The sequence below is a fragment of the Haemaphysalis longicornis genome, unplaced genomic scaffold (genome assembly GCF_048455015.1).
Source record: "Haemaphysalis longicornis isolate Haplotype H1 unplaced genomic scaffold, Haemaphysalis longicornis Haplotype H1 scaffold_5, whole genome shotgun sequence".
NCBI lineage: Eukaryota > Metazoa > Arthropoda > Arachnida > Ixodida > Ixodidae > Haemaphysalis > Haemaphysalis longicornis.
This window is the reverse complement of record NW_027526385.1, coordinates 63,955,328-63,977,206: the sequence shown is the minus strand read 5'-3', so window position 1 is coordinate 63,977,206 and position 21,879 is coordinate 63,955,328. Positions and strand designations below refer to the sequence as shown.

At 48.4% G+C, this 21,879-nt stretch overlaps 1 protein-coding gene across 7 annotated transcripts in view; it reads right to left on the bottom strand.

The window, feature by feature from the left end:
• Window positions 1-1,956: 1,956 nt before the first annotated feature.
• Window positions 1,957-21,879, bottom strand: part of LOC144138324 (uncharacterized) — a 55,105-nt gene continuing 35,182 nt past the window's right edge. For 6 of the 7 annotated variants that reach the window (XM_077670547.1, XM_077670551.1, XM_077670552.1 and 3 more), the window contains exons 4-6: window positions 17,604-17,836; window positions 14,803-16,636; window positions 1,957-3,347 (exon numbers count right to left, since the gene is read on the bottom strand). In XM_077670547.1, coding sequence (XP_077526673.1) covers window positions 3,041-3,347; window positions 14,803-16,636; window positions 17,604-17,836 — 2,374 coding nt within the window. In that variant the 3' untranslated portion in view covers window positions 1,957-3,040. The remainder of the gene's footprint in view (window positions 3,348-14,802; window positions 16,637-17,603; window positions 17,837-21,879) is intronic. The other variant, XM_077670553.1, reaches the window with a different exon arrangement.

The following is a 21,879-nucleotide window of genomic DNA, read 5'->3' as shown; positions in this document are numbered from 1 at the left end:
GTGGAATTTTCGGACAGAAAGGATGAGAGGGTGCTTATTGACACGCCGCGGAGTATAGGAAAAGGATCTCAGAACCGCTGGAAGCAGACCAGGCGGTGAGGGTGGGGTCCTTATCAGAAACTATCTGCAAGCCTCAGGTCAAAAGAAAAGATAGAGACGGGGGAAAACTAACTAGGTCAAGAAAAAAAAATAAAAAAGGAGAAAAAACAGGGAGGGAAACCACATAAACCCACACACACAAAGAAAAAGCAATGGCCCGGCAGCTGAAATGGCACGTGTCACCCACGGCAACATTCCTGGTACAGGCCTGTCCTGAAACTCAAAAACGAAAAGATAAAGTTAGAGTGACGTACGGGGCACAAGACCACGCGGAGTAAAAAAATAAGAGAAATTAAATAAATAAAATTGAATTCCAAAAGCAAAGTTTGGAGGCATGAGGGCGAGTATTAAGCTAGACACTAAGGAATGAAAAAAAAAAGGAAAAAGAAATTAGGTGACCAGGTACAGAGCAGAGTGAACGGTCATAGTCTTTGGATGAGGAATATGCACGAAAATGCCTAATGCTGTACTCCCGGTGAATATCGCAAGGATTCCAAGTTGCCTTTAGACGCATTAATTCCAGCAGGTTCCATGGAGTTGAATTTGTGAATTAAGTAGGATTCTCGGTATTTCCTGTCCCTAGGGGACTTAAAATTTGACTGAAGTATATATACCTTAAGATCATCAAAATTGTGGCCTGGTTGGTTGAAATGCTGCGCTACAGCTATGGAGGATTTGCTAAGAGTATCTGCCCGGTGACCATTAAGTCGTAGGCTCATAGGTTGGCTCGTTTCGCCTATATACTGTTTGTGGCACATTGAGCATTCCAACATATACACAATGTTGGATGAAGTGCACGTAAAACTTGAATTAATCTTGTGGACATAATTATTGGCTGTGCTTTTTACAACGCAGTCTGTTTGCAGGTGCCTACAAGTCTTGCATCTGGGGCGGGAGCAGCTGGCTATGACTGGTTGCTTTGAAGGCCCTGTTTTAGCATGGACTAAAATATCTTTTAGATTCCTGTTTCTCCGGTAGGTAACCCTTGGTGCTTCCGGGAAAGTCTTCTTGGTGCTTCCGGGAAACATATATATATATATATATATATATATATATATATATATATATATATATATATATATATATATATATATATATATATATATATATATATGTGTGTGTGTGTGTGTGTGTGTGTGTGTGTGTGTGTGTGCGTGTGTGTGTGGGTGTGCTTGTGTACTACACAGAGCAAGTAGTTACTGAGTGCGCATCTTTCATCCGCTGCTGTCTCAATGTGCTTAATCTAACCCCTTGTGGTTCCTTAGGACAAGTATTGTACCTTTTGTATACTCCAATGCCTGGAGTAGCCAGCTCCTGTTTGGGTTGGAGCTAAACTCTCCAATAAATAATTATTTCTCTCTCTCTCAACGTCATGAGTGCACAGTTGGCGTAATCACAACGGGACTGAATTTTCATGCTACCTTGGCCTTGAGCAGCTAATGAACCAATGGCTCGTCACATCTCAGTATTACGAAGTTCAAGACTCATGAAATTGCAAACGCTTCCAATGTTCCCTGCTCCAGCAACGCCTGTGTAAGCAAGCAGCGCAAGAAATTTTCGCAGGCCCAGTTGAATGCGTCAAATAAAATTTCTTCTTCGATGTATGTAGTGTCACGTTTTTTTTTACATCTGCGAGGTAGAATCGCCGCCAAATTATTTTCTCAAGTTTTAATGGGTAGACTTACTTGCGTGTTACAAATTGCAATAGGGGGCGCGTTACAATAGTCCAAATACGCTATGCCATTCGCCTGAAAAAACACCAACATAATTTTGCTTGACAATAAAAGTGATGTCAAAGCGCTATAGAATTCATCACACTAATACAGCAGGGACGAATAAATAAAGTGACAACGTGGCACTAACTCACAACTACACGTTTATTGTCAAAACATACACAGCATCTAAAATGCAATGGTAAGTTAACCCTTACCCAAAATAAAGCCACGAAACAACTTACTAAAGTAAGAACACTGTCATAGGTACGTGTTAAAAAAACTGGATGGGATTTAAAATGTAAGGGAAACAAAAAGCACAAACCTCACTTGCACAGAATGTGAGCCAAACAGGCGTATACACTTATTCTGTTAATGTGGAGAGGTGCTAACACATCTGTCGCACAACCCTTGTTGTGGAAAGCCTGTATAACTTCTCTAGTCGTTCCGTTTCTGTCTTGACAAAATGTTCGCATCACTGAAGATAGCCTTACGGCCGCCTGTGAAGCGCTAAAATCATGAAGGGATATAGCGGATCAAAGCTCAGAGGTGTACAATCAACATGAGAACCAACTCACACAACCACACCGGGCAATCAAGACGCCGACAACATAGCTCAAGAACTAGTCACGGAGGCGCCCTCGCTCAGACGAATTGGCAGAGAACGCACGGTACGTTACACATAGATCATACATAGATCACTCTCGAATGGGGAGCCTAAAATGCCCAGAGGCACAAAAAATATTAAGCAAAAACAATCTGTTTCATGGAGACTACTACTTGTCTAGAGGCACACAAAACAATAAACAAAAGCAATCAGTTTCATAGAGACTACGACATATCAAGGCACACAGAAGATTAAACAAAAAATCAGTTTCATCGATCCCACTACACAGGGATGTATCCGGACACTGTACTATAGTCACTACTACCTAAAACACAGTGGCAGGTGTAAAAACTGCACATGAAGTGCTGACCTGGAATACATGCTCTGGCCCTTCCCTGCTATCATCACCATAGACGAAAATACTGATAACCACACCGGAGCAGTTGGAAACGGTACAAACAGCAGGGACTCCTCGTCGATGGTTGAAGAGGAAAGAGACTTCCAGCACACCTCCCCCTTGAAAACAATATTGGCAATCAATAACGTTATCTCTCTCTCTCTCTCTCTCTCTCTCTCTCACAACTTCATTGATGTGCTTTTGCCCAACTCAAGAACGCCTCAACTACTCTGCTAGCGCCGCCGCTTCGGCGGGATCTCTGATGTCTTCCAGCTTTAGGTAGCGTGTCACTACGCTCCAGCAGTCATCGTTCAGGGCGTCAAGTTGCGTGCGGCCATCTTCCCGTTTTTCGCACACGACCCATTCCCGCACAACTTGGGCAAGCATCATAAACTCGTGCATCCCCTTCAAGCTCTTAAGGGCGTCCTGGACCCTGGCGGCCGCAACTTCCTCGTGGATGTTCTCCAGCCTGGCCACCGTCTCCACCAGCTCCGGGTGACCATGAACTTGTTTCAAGGCCAGGGCGCACTGCCTGTGGGCAAGGCACAATGGGCTGTGATTAACGCGATTCGTGATGCCGGCTTTGGCTTGATTATAGCCGAACGAAATACACAAGAACTAACACAGTAGCAACGCTGTTAGCAATTTAAGTGGCTGTCTCCAAGACTTTTACGCCCCGCATAGTCAAGGCAAAAAATTAGAGCTTTGTTCTGCGGGATAAGAGAACTGTGGGCCGGGCCAACTCTGTGACAAGGGCTTTAGTTCACGACAATTTCTATGGTCACAGAATCAAGGAAGGTATAGTTTGAGTGAACAGCGCAAATTTTTTTGTGTGTTGACACTCTTCCTCTTTTTTTTTGGTAGAGTCAAAAAATGTCCACTGCTGGCTCTGTTACACATTCATTTAGAACTGTAGATGGGATGAATTTTGTGTAAACAGGAGGCATCAATCCTGTTATAATTCGATCGTCAGCTCATAGAAGCCGTTGTAGTGACTCCTGGATAGTAAGGTTTGCAGGAATCTAGCTTGTCACCCAACAACGCATGTCGCATGACCATGACTACACATAGTAGTTTATGGGGTGTGGCAGTGTGCCCTCGTCTTGGCACACCGTTTAGGTCCATGCTTGCCGTGCGAGCCTTACGTGTGTGTTTTGTGTTAGTCTAATACCTTGGTTTATACCTTATCTGGATGGAAATGATCTCAGCTGGTTGGCCGAGTGGGACAGCCAATAGGGTTGATCCACACTTAGAATCTAATAATTTGTTTTTCTTCACATGCCCATTATCGCATAATGCTTCACTGAGAACTGGGAAGAATAAGGCTATAAAGTAATTTCGATGCTTCACAAGGGAAGAGGGCGAATACACTGTTTTGAAGCCGTCGAAAGGATTTCATGAGATCATTATACACTGGTCGCTACGTCCGGGGTCCCATTGGTCCTGCAGGCCTCAACCGCTAAGGATATCAGCTGGCGCTGACCCTCCGTGTCCGAGGCCCTGATGGCCGTCTCCCAGGGGTCTCACAGTCGTGCAGCATCTTGAGGTGCCGGATGGTTGGGGCAGGCAAGGACCATGTGGTAGACGGTGCCGCGGGCCTGTCGGCAGTTGGAACATGCGGGTGAGGGGTTGAGCTGGGGTAGAGCAGGTTCATTCTGGATGCTGTTGGGTAGGTGTTGCTCTGGAGCAGGCGCTACTTCACATGTCCCCCCTTGTCAAGCAAATGACGAGGTGGCCGTAGAGTGCGCCGCTGCTCCCGATAGTATTTTGCGATGCTCTTATAGTTGGTGAGTGGGATAGGTGGGTCCAGTCGCTCTTCGGGATCTTCATCCCTCAAAGCCATAGCACGGGCACCAGCTTCTTCGCGTGCAAAGTGACGGTCTCGGGCATTACCCCTCACTTCGGTCGAAGTATGGGATACCATGCTGATGGTCCGCTTGCCCTTGGGTGGCTGGTGGGTGTCGTGAATGTGATGGGCGTCAGTGCAAATGCGACCACGTAGACACGGCAGGCGTCTTGGGAGTCGGTGTAGATGTAACGGGGGTGCTAGATGATGGCAAGAGCACCGGTCACCTGCTCAGCAGTCGCGAGGTCTCCTATAGTGGTACGAAGAAAAGCGACTTTAAAGTTGTCGTCCCCAGTGTATGCCACGGCTACCACTTCACCTGTACAGACCAGGGCTGCATCTAGTGTAGGCTACCCTGTTAGGAATAATGCACTGAATCATCTTCTTGAGTGCTTTGGCACATGCTTCTCGCCTGCCATTGGGCTTCGTTGAATGCATGCTTTTTCGACATTGGGAGAACATCGATAAGGGACCTCCAGGCAGGTGTGGTTTTCCCGAGTGCTTAACCAACATGGATGGGGTGAGGATGGATCGGTAAGATTGAGTTGAGTCCTGATTGTCCTTCCTTACGGTGTCTTACCGAGTCTAACCTGTTGGTTGACGCGGTGACCTTTAACCAATTCTGCAAGTGTTGAGGGTGCCCATCTCCATAAGTCTCTGCGTGAATGACGAGGCTGGAAAATGCAGGACCGTTTGGAAACCATTCTCTGAAAGTTACTAAGTCGGGCTTGCTCTCATCTGAAGAGATTCATATAGGGAGCCACGTAGACAACGCAGGAAATGCCGAAAGCTTGAACCAGTCGAGGGGTGTCTGCTTCCCTCATCGCGTGGTGCCTAGTGGTGCTCCGGATCATGTGGCCTAGTTGGTCCAATTGTTGCTTGAGGAGGTCGATCTGATGGATCCATCTGTTGTTGACTTGAATGTGGAGATTCAGAATCCGGACTGGCTTGCATGTCTAGTATACTTTTTGGTCTTCAATGGTGAGGCACACTCGCTGGATGGCATGGTCTTGAGAATTGCCTCTCTTCATAATAATTGTCTCCTGAGGTGCACATTTGAGGCCCATTGCCTGCACGTGTTGGGTAGTGATGTCTGCGGCTTCTTGGAGCGTATCTTGCAGCTTACCCAGGGCATTCAATTGGAGGTCCACAAGGTAACATCATCAAGCAGAGAAGGCTACCATAAGGTTTGAGGTGCGTTGTAGTTGTGTTGGAGAGAGTACTGCCCCTTGCGGGGTGACATGTCACAGATCAGGAGGGCGCTCGACTCCAAGCCACCTATCTTGATTAGCGTCCTATTGCCGGACAATATTACACCGATCCCAACACAAACGGGAGTATTTGAAGCATGTAAGACGGTAAACCAAGCTATGAAATGACATTGATGGGACTTATTCTGAAATTTTTATGTCTGAAGTGCTATATACAGAACATTAAAGGGGCCGTGAAGACAAAATACAAAATTGCTTCATTAAAAAGACTGCCATGTCCCTATAACAATAATAAAAATTTAATCGCACACTTCGTACACATAGCCGTGCTATTAAAGGAGCCATGAAGAGAAAACAAAAGTTTGTTTTATTCGAAAGATTAGGTGTTTCATAGTACCCCAAGCGCTTTCCCGGAAGCAAATGATGCTTTATTCACTGATACATAAGGCAATTTAAGCCAAAATTTTAAATCTCCCGCTAAAATTGAACATTCCGTGACGTGTACAATGGCGTCATAGAGCCGGTCCATGAAACAGATACTTAGTATGTCGACTCCATATAGCACCCACACGCGGGAGTCGATCGAGACGGCGGCCATTTTAAAAATACTAGTAAAACCTAGTGCACCCGCAGCCCTAGTCATGGAATCGCCTGATCCGGAGAACAAAACTCTCGCCGAGGAGCTCGGGCTTGCATTTAACAACCTCACACCACAAAAACGCTCAATGCTTCTAAGTGCACGAGCGGCAAGAGTTGTGGGAAAAGCGGTGGACGTGAAAGCGACCATTCCGCAATAGCCACAACAGACGAACGCCCAGCCGTCGGCACCGCTGCCTCGTCAGCCCCGTCGCGACGGACGAATATAGACTGGTACGTATGTGCCGTATTTTGATTACGGTTAATAATAGTTCAATTTCAGTAGCAGTATCACTTATGCCAGTTGGCCGGTGTCGTGTATGGAAAGCCGTTCGCGCGAGCTCTCTGCTTCGACCAGAAAGATACGAGCGTCAATGCGCGGTGTTTACGGCATTTTTTTCCCCAAGGTCAGAGCGATTTGACGAAGTCGGCAACGAGCGCCAGCATGTTCCAGGAGTGAGCTAACGTAAGGGTCCCTGCCGTAACTGAACAAACTGAAGTTTTCAGTGGTTGTAAACTGGAAACGAGCTCGTAACGACAGCAGCAAACCAACACCATTCGAAACTTACGCGACGACTGGCACTATCTCGTCGCTTCTTGCTGTTCCTTACGCCCCTCGTTTCTATTTTTACCTTTGCTGGTTGGCGATATGACGGCCAACCTCCTGTGAAGGGATTACGATACGAAGCAAGGTCGCGGCTGTGCGTGCTGGAACGGTTCGTTGGCCCCGAAGAGCCTCGAACCCGAAAATTCGTCTGCGCGACGGCGAGATGTAGAGCTCGGCCGGCGCGCTAGTTTCGTGCGCATTGGCGCACACGCTTGCGAGTTCGTTCGGACCTTCAACCGTTTATTCCACCGTTCTTTGTCATAAAAAGAATGTGCAGTATGTTTTACGGGCATTTAGCTCGCTATGCAAGCTGTAAGCCCTGCCTAACATGCGTTTGCTTTTGCCGGCCTCCGCCAATCGCAGAGCTTAGCCCATGTGACGGCATAGGTTCTGTTGCGGGAAATGAGCTGGTGGGTCGCATGACCATTCCCGTTTTTCCTAATTATGTAGCTTATTTGAGCGAAGTTTGCGTTATAAGTGGTGTCGTTATGGTTCTAACGAGGCAATCTTTCGAATGAACCAAACTTGTGTTTTCTCTTCATGGCTCCTTTAAAGCAGACACCCGGAGCAGTGGCGATGCCCCTGCTACTTGGCGATTTCTTTACGACGCCACAGAACCCTGTTTGTGCGATTGGCGGCGGCAAAACAAAGCCACCGCCAAGGAACATAATTGTCTGGTTGTAGCCCGGCCTCTAGTTCCGTTTCGTCGTGTCAGTTGAATGCTAACGTACAGTTAATACACTGATAACTAGGTTTCACTGCTGGCCCATAGTATGTCACTCCTGCCCATACTGCGTCACTGTAGCGCAAAATTTGGAAATGCTTTCTATATTTATTGCATTTTAAGTGCGAATGCACTTCTTAAGCGAGCCTGAATCGTCCGCCGCCGTCGTCCGCATAGCAACAGCTGCGGGTGCGCGCGCTCCTCGTCTTCCATAGCAACGGGGGGAGATGGGCGCGCGCTACTCTCCTCCTCCTCTCTCCGCTCAGTGACTGCGGGTGTTGGGCGCCTCCTCTCCACTTCGGGCGGGAGAGCTCTCGCTCGCGTAGCGGGCGCTCCGCATTCCGACGCGTGAGGGCGCTCGTGTAGCCCTCGCCGTAACGGCGGGCGCTACTCTCCTCCTCCTCTCTCCGCTCAGTGACTGCGGGTGTTGGGCGCCTCCTCTCCACTCCAAGATCACGATATCCACCGTAATCGCGCAATCAACAACCGTGCATTCGCACTTACACACTCTCCCCCTCGGGGAAGTGCGAGGGAATTTTTTTTGGTTAAAAAGCGTATCCAGTGGTTGGAATAGAGCTGAGTTATAGTTACCGGAGGCAAGTTCTTTCAAATTTAACGAGTTCTTTTAAATTGAATGCAAGTTCTCTAAGATGTAGCTAGTTTGCTTATTTAAGAAATTTAGAATTTAGAAAAATCGAAGCTTGTGGCTGTTATATTCATTTCAGCGATGCACACACTTGTAATTCGCAGCACATTTGCTCAATCCCGCTGCTCCTTTTACTCTTCCTCTCTCGTCATAACGCGCTTATATGGAAGAGCTGATTGATTTCAGGATCGTTTCGACCGAATAAACGTATCGCAGCAATGGCTGTGCTACACGGCAGCTTTCAGTTCACAGGTGAACGTTCACCTGGAAGTGCACCTTATGTATTTTCGATGGGACACTCGACAGACAATTGGTTCGAGGGCCCTTAGAATTCCTTTGAAACGGCCGTTGTTAAACTCGTTGATTCTAGCAGCACGATTGCACTTCCTTTTCTGAAGGAACTAAGAAATCTAAATTTGAGAAGTTGGATCGATTCATTCTGTTCAAGCAGCGCCAATACGACGGGCGGGGAAAAAATTGGCCGCGTGTCTGCTCAGTTCGCTGCAAATGTCGCCGAAACTCGAAAGATTATAGCCTCCTGCCATCTCTGCCACATAAATTCCTCTCTTCTCTTTTCTGTCCACCTTTCAGACTTCACCTCTTCTGTCGCTCCTCTCACGATAAGCACGGTGGAGGTTCGCTCAAGTTAATTACGTTTTCCCACTTTCTACTGGCGCGCCGTCTACCGGAACCTTTCGCTAGTGTCTGATTTCTTGGAATGGCGCCACGAGGCCTAGGGTCGGGCCCTAGTGCTTTTTGTAATTTTGGGCCAAACCATTGTTTTCAACGCATATTTATCATTTGCTATCGCAAAAATCAAGCAGCTACATATATTTTTAATTATAAGAACATTATAAATACCGCTCGCGTATTGATATTTGCTCTCAATAGTGTTTTCTGTTTTTCTGAACAATCTTGACAAAAATAAAGCGTGTTTGAAGTTATAGCAGCTGTGAAAAAGTTTGCCTGAAAAAATTTGTCTTCCAACAATTCTTTTATCTTTTGGCTGGGTAACTGAACCCAGGGGCGGAAAGACTGACATACAGACAGACTAAAAATTTCAAGTTTATGTAGCCCAAGAAAGATTATGGCCTTTAAAAGGGGTACACAGTATGCGTCCTATGTACCTACTTTCTTTTTCACATCCCCGAGTCGCGTTGTTTGGATAAAAGCATTGTGCAGCATTGAAGGATTGGGTGCTGGCAGATTAGATCTAAAAAAACACCTTGGACAATTTCTTCAAGCATGCCAGGGCAAAATTAAAAAAAAACATGAAAAGAAATAATAAATAATTATGACAAATATAAATACAAAGGCAATAAAAATAAGAACAAAACTTCTCTGAGGGATTCGAGCTAACACTTCCGTTTTCAGCTGCTTTCTGGCACTTTGGACCTCTCCGCCTCACTGGCGGAATCGTTCAAAGCTCTTTACCAGAGCTCCAGGGTATTTTTGCGTTGCGCACTGCTGCGATATGTCGGATTAGATTATTACTGGCACCCAAACTGAGAATTCCTTGAATAGTGATTTTACACTAAAAATCCTTCAAGTCACCGCGAATAGCTAATGACCAATGACGGCGTTAATTTATGCTGGAAATACGATCGCAAATTTTTGCTCCTCAAGCAAAACGCAAGTCCACGCATAGCAATACAGCACTTTTCGTACATTTGTTTTTCCCTTCACCATGGAAGCGTCAGTTGATTCTTATTCATTGTTTCCTAGATTTCGGCAACTGTTCTGGATATAACATGCTTTACATTTTCTATAAGCGCCTGCAGCCGTGAACGCATATGCAGCTTCACTCATGCGAAGTCACCAAAACCTAATCAGCCAGAATAGCCCACGTATACTGTGAAATTATTTTGACTTCATTGGCCTTAGTAAGTTATTACACTCTGCAAACTAAAAAAGGAAATGGCTCCAATCCGCGCTGTGAAGGTGGTTGGAAAGCAAAACTTTAAACGACACCTACAACTGTGCATGCGACGTCACTTGAATTCACACACATGGCTCTACAGAGTGAAACAAAAAATTTTGCCAGCCGTTTCTTGGAATTCGCGCGGGCGGCGTACTGAACGTAGCAGCGTCGGCCACGGCCGGGTTACAGCGGTGGACGCCGCTGCCGTAGCCCGGCCATGCGTCGGCAGAAAGAAAACGGAAAGGAGCGTCTTTCGAAGGGTGAGACAGCGGAACCTAGCCATCCTGATGTGCTAGCTCGGGGCTACACCACCGCGCGACACAAGCGTAGACACCGAAACAATTCGGCATGTGAGCTTAGTGATTCCCGCTTATACCGATTTAAACTAGTTAGTTAAGTGAGTTTGAGAATTGCGAGAAAGCTGAGGGAATTTTTATAATCGCTATTTATCAGAACCAGTGGCTGCCTACGCCTTTCGTAATACCTCTTAAAACGCAACCGAATTGGTTTTCATCAATTCAGTAAACGAAGTCTCATTCGTGGCAAGCAACGCGCAAAAGGTAGCGTTTCTCTAGCGGCTAGATGTCTGTAAGTGGTCTCTGCATTTTGTTTTCCCGCCGCGCAAACCAATCCTTAACGTATCTTTGCCGTGCAAGCACTTAATTCCATCGGGTCCGGGTTACCCAGGAGGTGCTGTCGAACAAATTAATAATCCGTGCGAAGGAACGCGCAATGGACGCGAAGCTCCGTCAAAACAGGCCCTAAACGACCGTCGCTAAAGCAGACCACAACGCCGAACCGCCCAAGCGCCCGCCGGCGACCAATCTCCTCAGCGTGGGGAACGCTGGGTAAATTCGCTGCGCCATCTACACTGTGCTCCGTGAGTAAGCCTGCCCCCCCCCCTCCTCCCCCCCACCCGCCGCCGCCTCCGCCGCGTTGGGAGTTTATTGTCCCGCACGCCACGGAAGAACCGTTGGCTGGTAGAGGTAGAGACCTTTGCTTCAAATAGAGGTAGATTCATTGCGACACGAATCTTGTCGGGGCCGACTGGTTTTGTAGGCTTCTTTGGTAGGCAGCCTGTTACACTACAGCAACTTTCGGTCGGACGACGTGCCTGTGTCGTCGTCTTATAGTATGACAAGAAAGTTACAGATGATGTACTTCGGCACGAAACACAAATTCCACCACTCGTGTTGTGAGTTGCCTGACAGTCTTATCTGTGGAACGTACAAACTTCCGTTTGCTCGACGGGGTCGAACCAGCCTGCATGCTTTGCTTACACGGCCTCAGTAACATGTACAGTCAGCAGTGGTGGCCCCGTAGAGCCGACCTTCCTTCGCCAAACTGTTTTTGCCCTTCTCCGCTAGGGCCACGCGCATGCAAGAGGCGTCGTGAAAGAGGCCGATTACAAAGTACATCATTCGATTTGAAACAATTCAAACAAAACGATTATTCACTTTGAAAGGAAAAATAACTGCCTGCCTGCAGGCCTGGTATCTGTACAGGCCTGCAGATTGTGCAGCCCGGTACAGTTGTATATCTGTACAGCTGTAGATAGCAGACCTGTGCAGGCCTGTAGATACTATCTGCGCAGACCTGCACTGGCCTAGTAGGTTGGCCGCAACAAAATTAGTAATGCTCACCTACAGATTGGCTTCTTTTAAGTCTGAAGTACGGTCTAATAAAAATAACGTCATTGTTCCTTGATTGTGGCTGAGTCACACGGTTTAAACCAAGCAATTCGTTATTTGGCACTTTGGCATAAGTTTAAATGGAAGAATGGAATGGAAGAAACAACACTAAGCAGCCTTAATGGCTGCCGTAGCAACGACCACAATGACATCACATAGGTTCACAATGTACTTTCGAGCTATGTAATACTCCAAAGTTTTTATTTTCACGCATATTCCCCGCGTAGTATTGTCACGGGAAGGCGACGATTTAGACTGTAGCGCACATTCCCATGCATCTCCCAGGAAGTAGAAGCTGAGCGCGAACAGCTGCCAGCGCGAGCTGTGTTGCGGTCGTTTTGTAAATACTGAAAATGTGAGCGCTGTTGCGATGGTGTTGCGAAACCCGACTTCATTCTGCGCCGGGTCGACCACCCAAGAACCTGCCGTCTGGCTTCCCTAATCGCCTTTCGACGACTCGGCGTGTCCACAATGGCGAACTATGCTGTTGCTGGATAATACCCCTTTCAGCCACCTCGGGACCCTCAAGCGCAAAACTGGCCAAGGTCGGTGCTGACAATAGCATCGCTTTGCGCCTCGCACGGCAAGCTTCAGCGGCGTGCGTCGCATCATTGTCATGCCCTTTTTGTGGCATGTCTGACGACGCTGGAGATGTCTTCAACGAGCTAACCGATGAAGACTACGAGAGGGGAACGCAAGACGTCTTCCCGGCGTTCCAACATCGAAAGGACAAAGGGGGCTCCAATCTCAGGAGGATTGCCTCAGCGGAGGCAACCTAACAGAGAAGCATGTCTCTCTGTGCGAGCGTGCCTGCGTGCGTGCGTGTTTGTCTGTGTGCGCGTGCGTGCGAGTGTGCGCGTGTGAACGTCACTCTCAGCTCAATGAATTTTGTAATTGGTGCGTCCTGATATCAGCCCTGAGAACGGGTGAAAGGGGACGGACCCAACGTGCCTATTTAATCTCTCGCACGCAGGAGCGCACTGCCTGTTCTCTGAGTTAGAAATGCAAATACTTCTATACATAACGTTTTCTTCTCCTTCAACTTCGTCCTCGTGAATGCCCCGGCACGAAACCAACCACGGTCCACTTCGACCACGCTACCGTGGTTCGCAACAGCGCCCCTTTCCTGGCCAATTCCCCGGAGTGGGTATGAGCCATGCTTCTGGCACCCCCACCGCTACGTCGTTTTTTTCTCCTGCTCCCCCTCGCCGTTACCCCTTTGGTGGCGGATGCGGCGTCATCATCCACAAGCTTCGCACCGTCTAGACCGTGACGCAATCGTCGGAGGTACGCATGCCATGTCCGCGAGCCCCAGCCCCACCGTGTCACAGTGCTAGATCATATTACCCGCCTCATGCCCCTAGCCCGTGATAAGCTGATCGAGACCACTTGGGATGAGGCGCGCCGAGACCAGCCGACGATCCCGCTTCCCATGCCCTGGTCGTCTGTAGCTGCATGCCCTTCGACGCTTCGTCGTTGCCTTGTGGGTGTCGCTGTTACTGGGTCGAGGTTCATCGAACTCACCATCATACAGGGCGCCAAAAACTTCTTCACTGTGCACGCCCATTTCATCATTCATTTTAACCGCACAAGCTCACCTACCGCGAATTCGAACGAATGGTCGCCCTAGACGAGGAGAATATGTCACGAGAAGACAACGAATTGGTAAGCGCACATCCCCATGCACCGCATCTCCAAAAAGCAGAAGCTGTGTGCGAGGTACAGCCAGTGGAGGCTGTTATAACCACCACGTAAATACTGTAAATATATCGTTTGTCTGTCTCCTGGACAATGTCCTTTGCCCCGCAGCCACGTTATCATATCTCACGAACTCTTACCTCCATCGCCTCGTTCTAACTGCAAATCCCAATTGCGATAATTGTGGATTGCCCCAAACAGTAGAGCACGTTCTTCTAGAGTGTCCGGCATACATCCAAGAAAGAAATCACCTCGCAGAGAAGATTTAGTGCCTCAACAACGCATCTATATCTTTTAAAGGTCTCCTTGGACCCTGGCCCTCTCCATCGTCCCAGAGAAAAGTGTTGGTTGCCTTATTTGACTATTTACGCGGAATCAACGTCGCAGAAACAATTGAAAACTTTACCTGTGAGATCGTGTGGACTTTTACCTCACCACGCAAAGCTTCGTGTTCACTTTTTCTTTTAACCTATTCTTTTTCCCCCTTTCTTCTGCCCTACTTCTTTTAGGGCCTTTATTTCCTTCTCCCGATCCCCACAGAGTAGCATGTAGGCGGGAATATGCCGGCAAACCTCTCTGCTTTCATCTAATAAAGAGCTCTCTCTTACTCTCACTTGTCTGTTCACACACAAGATGTACTTGTTGAACATGTGAACCAGCCACTAAATTTATCCCTGCCTATGTGTCAGCGTATTGTCAAAGCAGACAACAGCAAATATGTGAGGACGTGGTGAGAAAAACTACTTTTAGATGCACGTTTTCCAGAGGAAAAGCTTGCCCGATCGGACGAAAAAAACTTGCACCACGACCTACGCGCTCCAGAATATCACCTCAGAAAAGCTAGAATTCTGCTGAAAACTACTTCTGGAAACACTTTCGGGCACTACGCTGCCAGAATATTCACAATTTCACACGCGACCCTGCTGTTTGTGTAAGCCTGCAGAGCATAAATCTGCTTTAACTCAACTGGGAAGCCGTCAAACTTCCCAGTACTTGAAGGCACATACCTGTTACGTCGGGCACCCCTTGCAAAGTCGGCAGCACGAGTCAGCAGGTTCTTGTTGCGCCATGTCGTTTCCCAAACCTGCAAATAGCACCTCTCCAGCTTTCTGTCTGCAGACTCTGGCACGGTGACATCGAGGAGGGTGTAGTTGTCTGTGATGCGCCTGGACAGGGCTTCAAAGAAGGCGTGTTCTCCATCACATGGTCTTATATATCCTAAATATACTCTACTGATGTTCTTGCTGTCATTAATGGCATCTGCAAGAGGCTCGGCACCCAGTATAGACCAGTCGTCCTCAGTTGTTTCCACTTCAAGTCTAAATTCCCTTATGCTGCTATTAACAGCCAGGCCATTCAGCAGAGCATTCTGGCATTCGTACAGCAAGCAACCCTTCCGAGTGGTCAATGTTATGGTCCTGAGTGTGCGAGTTCCTCCTAAAAAGTTGATGAAAGCTGAGGTCGGTGCTCCGTACATGTCATATTCAGAGTCAAGCTTCAGGTGCAACCATGTTATGTGACCAAGAGATGGCATGCACTCAAGCAGCCTACAAACTTCTGCCTCCCTGCAATCACTGGCAACCACTTTGACGCCTGAAAATGCCCCACACATACGTCTCTGGTCAAACAGCTTTGCGATGAAGGGGCTGTCAAAGGAAACCTTCTTCTCTGCGTCTGTTCCTCTGATGGCAACACACAATTTCTCCAAGAGAGGACAAGGTTCACTGCTGGACACTTTGATGGTCACCCGCTTAAGGTGCTCTTTCTTTGGCAGAGCCTTAAACAGCTTTTTCCATTGGTTCTCATCCCAAACAGCAATGGGCAAGGTGACTTCCTCTAGGGTGTGATTTTCAATGAGGGCCTTCAGACAGTAGTAACGGACAGCTCTAACATAGCGTCGTTCCTCATCAGTCACATAGAGCTCAGCTTCAGTTGTTATTTTGAAGCTTCGCAGAACTCTGTTTTGCCGAAAGACCGTTGACATGCGGTAGATGTCAATTAGGTATATTCGGGAACATGCTAAGTTCATGGTAACAATGCTCAGGTTCTCAGGTAGCCCTTTGAGAACGCACTCCAGTCTAATACCGGGTCCCCAATCTTCAGCCACAGTCAAGCTGGTCAACGAGGTGTTGTTCTTCACACACTGCGTGAATGCTTCCTGTGCGTAGGGTGGGGCCTCAGCAATTACACCGCTGGGGAGCACAAGGTCTTTCAGCGATATGTTTCGCTCGAGGGCTCTGAAGAATGTCTCCGAACTCAGACCTTCAGTGCGCACTAGTGTAAGCCTCAGGACAGTCAGAGATGTCGTAGTCTGCAGAAAGGCGGGGAGCTTCTCCACCAGGGTTGCTGTACGCTTCGTGTCCCCTGAGCACTCGAGCACTTGCAAATGTTGCAGAGAAAGCGTGGCTGAGACCAGATCTTCGTCAATAACCCAATCATAACATCTGAGCTTCACACTTGTCACGAACGGGCTTCTTCGAAGAGCTGCTGAGAGGAGCTCATGATGTGGCTTGGAGAGAAAGTTGCCCAACTCAACCTCTGTCATGCAACGGTGGGTTTGAAGCAGCCAGCAGACGAGCAGGGTGACCCCACGCATCTGTTGTTGCGAGCAACGGCGTATCATGGGTTCATGAAACACCATCAAGGACAGCTCTCCGCTGGTTCCTGGCGTCTCTTGCAGCTTCCAGGAAGCCAGGCAAAAGAACTCGTTCCACGCCGGCAGATGGTCGACGATTTGACAGGAGTTACCCTTGGCTGCCGTGCAAGGCAGCAGGTAGTCGAGGGTTGCGCCAACAAACTCTTCAATGTCACTCTTCATCTTGGACAAATACGTAGAAGGTTCTGCAAGAAACAAGAAAGCACGATGTAGAATGTTACCGCTCGCAAATAATCGGCGTCGACTTTCCCAAGTCACTGATGTCACTCAGTATTATTGCAAGACAAAGGTATGTCTATGCATCAATCTTCCAGCTAAACAACTACTAAAAAGCCCTTAAGTGATAACTTTCACAAACTATGTAACTGTCAGAAGCAATGACAAAATAATAATTGTGAGGAAAAATGACCAAATCATTAACAAGCACTCTATTTACATTAAGTAACCTTGGTGAAACTCATTGCTTCCAAAATGTTTGTGGGAGGACATATTACCCGCAATATACTCTGCAGGACTGTTATGCGCTTCTGAAAATCACTAGAAGGTACTTTTACAGAATTCCAGCCATTTCTCTTGTAATACAACCAAATGTACAAATCAGGGTGGTCCGAAAGCTCAGCTACCTATCGGGCTCCTCTCCCTGGGTGGAGGCCCAAAGAAGATCCTCCTGCTAACCAGTATAATAAATGTTTCTCTCTCTCTCCCTTGGAGAAATGTGCCTTTTTTTCTTCCATAAGAAGGTTTTGCACTTTCCCCTGTTTTTAACCTTCCCCTTTCAAAAAGGGGGTAAAAGGAACAATAAAAACAAGCAAGTGAGCTATGGATATTACTGAAATAGATTTTGTTACCTGAAATTTCCTCCAATCGTTATCAAAAATGACTGTGATCGCGTCAGGTTTCATGCCATTTATACTGCCGCATAATGGTCAGTAGTAGTCCACACGAGAGAGGTCTTAAAGCACACTATCCATACCATGTAGCACACAGGGTCCCGCACAGCCGTGAGTGTCATCACGGGTGCCAAATTAGCACTAGTCTTCCTCCCCTCCAAGCCAGACAGCGCTCGTAGCAGGCGTTTTCGCTCTACTCTAGCCTGTCACAACAATGCGAATCACCCAACTCGCATACTGAAGCTCCAGAAAGAAGAATTACCTTGGCCCAAAGCCTCGCCAGACTCCTCCGGGAAAGAAACGGCTCTGCTGGCGGCCTCGTCTGATTCTTCTTGCACCGATCTTCTGGCGGCGGCACTCTCCCCTTTTGCGTCAGGCCCACGTGATTTGTGGCGTTTGGGCGAGCATGTTGATTTGTCTGTCCCCAAACTGCGAAGTTGTACGCAACGCTTTCGGTCAACTTTGTCGTGCCAGCTGTGGCTGCGCAAAGAGCAACTGCAAGGAACAAAGCGCAGAGCTCTGCTTTAAGTGTACTATATTCCTGCATACAGCACTTGCTAAGGTCTAGCCGAATCGGGGTATAACGCGCTACAGAAGCACCATGGTAGTGAGGATCGCCACAGGAAAGGGTGGCCAAGCTACTTAGACCACCTGCCGTTCTTGAATGCCTGCTGTGATTCAGCGCATTTTTTTTGTTATTTTGCTCATGATTTTCACCCCCATAACAAAGGCTGACAATGGTTCCTCGATGGTGTATGATTCAACGACAAGTGGGGTTCTAAACAGGCGTGCATGGATTTACACACAAACAGACATAAATGGGCACCAACTTTCCACTGTTAATTCAACAGAAGTCGCACATGACACCAAAGCAGGTAGAAAGTGCACAAGAGTAAAAATAATTAAGGTGTCAAACCCTTGCAACCAAATCATTGCCAGACTAGATACGTAAATATCAGACATGGCTGAACTATCAAGGCAGGCATATGGCAACACGCCTGCATTAAGGGCGCTAACTGAAATGCAAACAAGTTACGACAGCTGAAGTTTAGAAACAATAGCAAAAGAAACGCAAACACCAAGTAGAGAATAGACAACACACGCTAAACTAACAACTGACATGTACGTGAAAAAACAGATACAACTTGCAAATGATTCATGCCATTGCATGCGCAAACAAGTACACATGCTCTGATAAAAACGCTATCGTTCTACAGTAGTTTTTCCAGCTCAGCCTTGTGAGAAGGCGATTTCTCTATCGCTCAGGAAAATGGACGGAACACTGACAATTTCCTTTCTGCTGTTGGCAGACGTAGAATGCTTCAAGTATTTCCCCCTCTGTTTTCGTGCTGCCTTTTCCCACAGTCATCACACTTTCAAACAAGGCCTCACATTTTCACTGACGAGTGGTAGAAAAGATGACTCCTTGAGAACTAGTCAACGGGCAGTGCTCCCGTAAGCTGTCGTGTATTCACCGGCCCGTATGGCCGCTTTACACTTCCCACACCACAACGGGGTATTGTAAATAGCTCTTTCCTAAAATTTTACGTATGTCTTGACATGCTTTGTTTTTCAGGTGGCTTTCTTTTTTCCTGTATTTTCGATGCGGGTGCACAGTCCGAACAGCTTACATGGCGCGGAAAACACTACCCTAACACTATGCCGCCAAGTAATTTTCTTGATGTTGTGCAACACTTTATGAAAATAAGGCATCAATTTAACCCTTCTTTTAAAGCAAAGCATTACTACTTTCGTCAAGTGGTTTCGCGAAGAACGCGCAATTTCACGTGACTCTTGACCGGAGACAGACCACCGGCGACACATTCCTCAAAGCGCATCGCGTGATTTGCCAGGCCCGCTTTCGGCGCTGCGCACAAGGCCCCGTTTTCAGTCGTTCTGCTCAGCACGAGCGTCAGCGGCCGCCGCCGCGGTTGCGGCCGATCAGCTGATCGGCAGCCGACCGCCCCCGCAGCCTCCCATGCATGTGCCGTTGGGTCGCCTCGGGCTACGTGACTCGTTTCGCGCCCGGCGAAGAGGAACGGCGCGTTCGCCGTGAATGAACGCCGCGCTCACCGGGCCTCCTTATCTGAGCGTTGCACGGGACCGAAAGGCTTTGAGCCGTGGTCGGCAATACAGCTACATCAAAGGTTAACCAAGCGAAACCACGACTCAACGAGACCAAGCCAACCTTTTGCTTTGCATATCCAATATTAGCTGAGCCAAGCCGCAGCCATTTTTTTCAGCATATTCATCGGGCCTCTGCGAACTTTGGTTTTCCTTTTTAAGAGCACGGACGCACTGAGCGACCACCTTATGCACTGGTGTTTGAAAACCCGCTGCAGTTAACGTCTCTGACCATGATGGTCGAGACTTTCCTCGATTACGTGGACACCGCGTTTGTGTAGCGTACTGCGAAAACACAATGTGCCTATATATGCCTCTTTGTACTAATTTTGAGTGGCTTGATTTAAACAGGAGAAGCACCTTTTCGGTTCGTTCTAGGGGAGTAAATCCAGCAAACGTGGCCGTCGTCTTTAGCAATAGTGTTAGATCTAGAAAACTAATTGTTTGGTTCTCGGCAAGTTCAAAGGTAAAATTGAGAGTTTCGGAGAACGTCTTAAAATGCGTTTAAATGTCTTCAGTCACATGTTCCCAGCAGGCAGGGGGCAAAATCTTTGCGCAAAGTCTCGATTTGCGTTCGGGATACTCGCAGGTGCCTATGGCAGAGGCTGATCGCGCAAAGACGGCATTTATAACACCCGACGGACTCTACGAGTTTAACGTCATGCCGTTCGGCCTTTGCAATGCACCTGCCACTTTCGAGCGCATGATGGACAACATTTTGCGCGGACTAAAATGGAAGATATGTCTCTGCTATTTGGACGACGTCGTAATTTTTTCCCCAGATTTCGACACCCATTTACGGCGCCTGGAGCAAGTTCTGACCTGTCTTGCCGGCGCAAAGCTACAACTAAACCTCAAGAAATGCCACTTTGCTGCACGGAAGTTAACCACTGGGTCACGTTGTCTCGAAGGACGGTGTCCTGCCCGACGAGTCTAAGCTCAAGGCTGTTGCTGAGTTCCCCAAGCCGACCTCTATGAAGGCACTGCGAAGCTTCCTAGGCCTTTGCTCCTACTTTCGACGATTCGTCCGCAACTTTGCCACCGTTGTTGCGCCATTGACGCAGCTACTCAGCAACGCTTCCATCGATCTCTCTGCGTGGACCCCTGAATGTGAAAAGGCATTCGTGACGTTGCGGCGACTTCTTACGTCACCTCCTATTCTCCGGCATTTTGACCCTGACGCGCCTACGGAGGTCCACACTGATGCCAGCGGGGTCGGCCTTGGCGCTGTACTGGCCCAGCGAAAGTCAGGCTTTGATGAATACGTCGTTGCCTACGCCAGCCGCACCCTTACCCGAGCCGAATCCAACTATTCCGTGACGGAGAAGGAGTGCTTGGCCATTGTTTGGGCGCTGGACAAGTTCCGGCCCTATTTGTACGGTGGCCCTTTCGACGTGGTCACAGATCACCACGCACTTTGTTGGCTGTCCACACTAAAAGATCCGTCAGGGCGCCTCGCACGGTGGGCTCTGCGGCTCCAGGAGTACGACATAAGGGTTGTATATCGATCCGGCCGCAAACACTCCGATGCGGATGCCCTCTCCCGTTCTCCAATGTCAGTGTCCCACGACTCCGGGTGCCTCCGTGCTGACGACGCTGACATGTCACCACTTTCTTTCTCCGACATCCGAACAGAGCAGCGAAAAGACCCCTGGGTTGTTTCCCTCATCTCTTTGCTTTCTGGCACGTCACCCGCTCACGGATCTCGGGCTCTGCGCAGGCAAGCTTCGCACTTCACGATTCGCGACGAGTTGCTGTATCGCCGCAACTACGACAACGAAGGACGGAAGTGGCTGCTTGTCATTCCTCGTCATCTGCGCATCGACATTTGTGACACTCTTCATGCCGATCCCACCTGTGGCCATGCAGGGGTGCTCAAAACATACCAGCGTATCCGCCTGCGCTATTATTGGCGAGACATGTATAACTTTGTGCGCAAGTACATCCGATCATGTGCGACCTGCCAACGCCGCAAGTCACCGCCGTTACGTTCTATTGGTCCGCTGCAGCCCCTTCCTTGCCCGGCAAAACCATTTGACCGTGTAGGCATTGACCTGTACGGGACTTTGCCCTACACAGCCGCCGGGAATCGATGGGTCATTGTTGCGGTCGACCACCTCACGGCTATGCTGAAACCGCTGCACTGCCTACCGCCACAGCACGAGACGTCGCCTCCTTTCTATTACGTCGCTTCATATTGCGCCACGGAGCGCCTCGAGAACTCCTAAGTGACCGACGACGCGTCTTCTTATCCGATGTTGTCGCGAAGCTCCTCACTGAGTGCCGTATTATCCACCGCACAACAACTGCGTACCACCCGCAGACTAATGGCCTCACTGAGCGTTTTAATCGAACTCTTGGAGACATGCTGTCCATGTACGTATCCTCCCACCACGATGACTGGGACCTTGTTC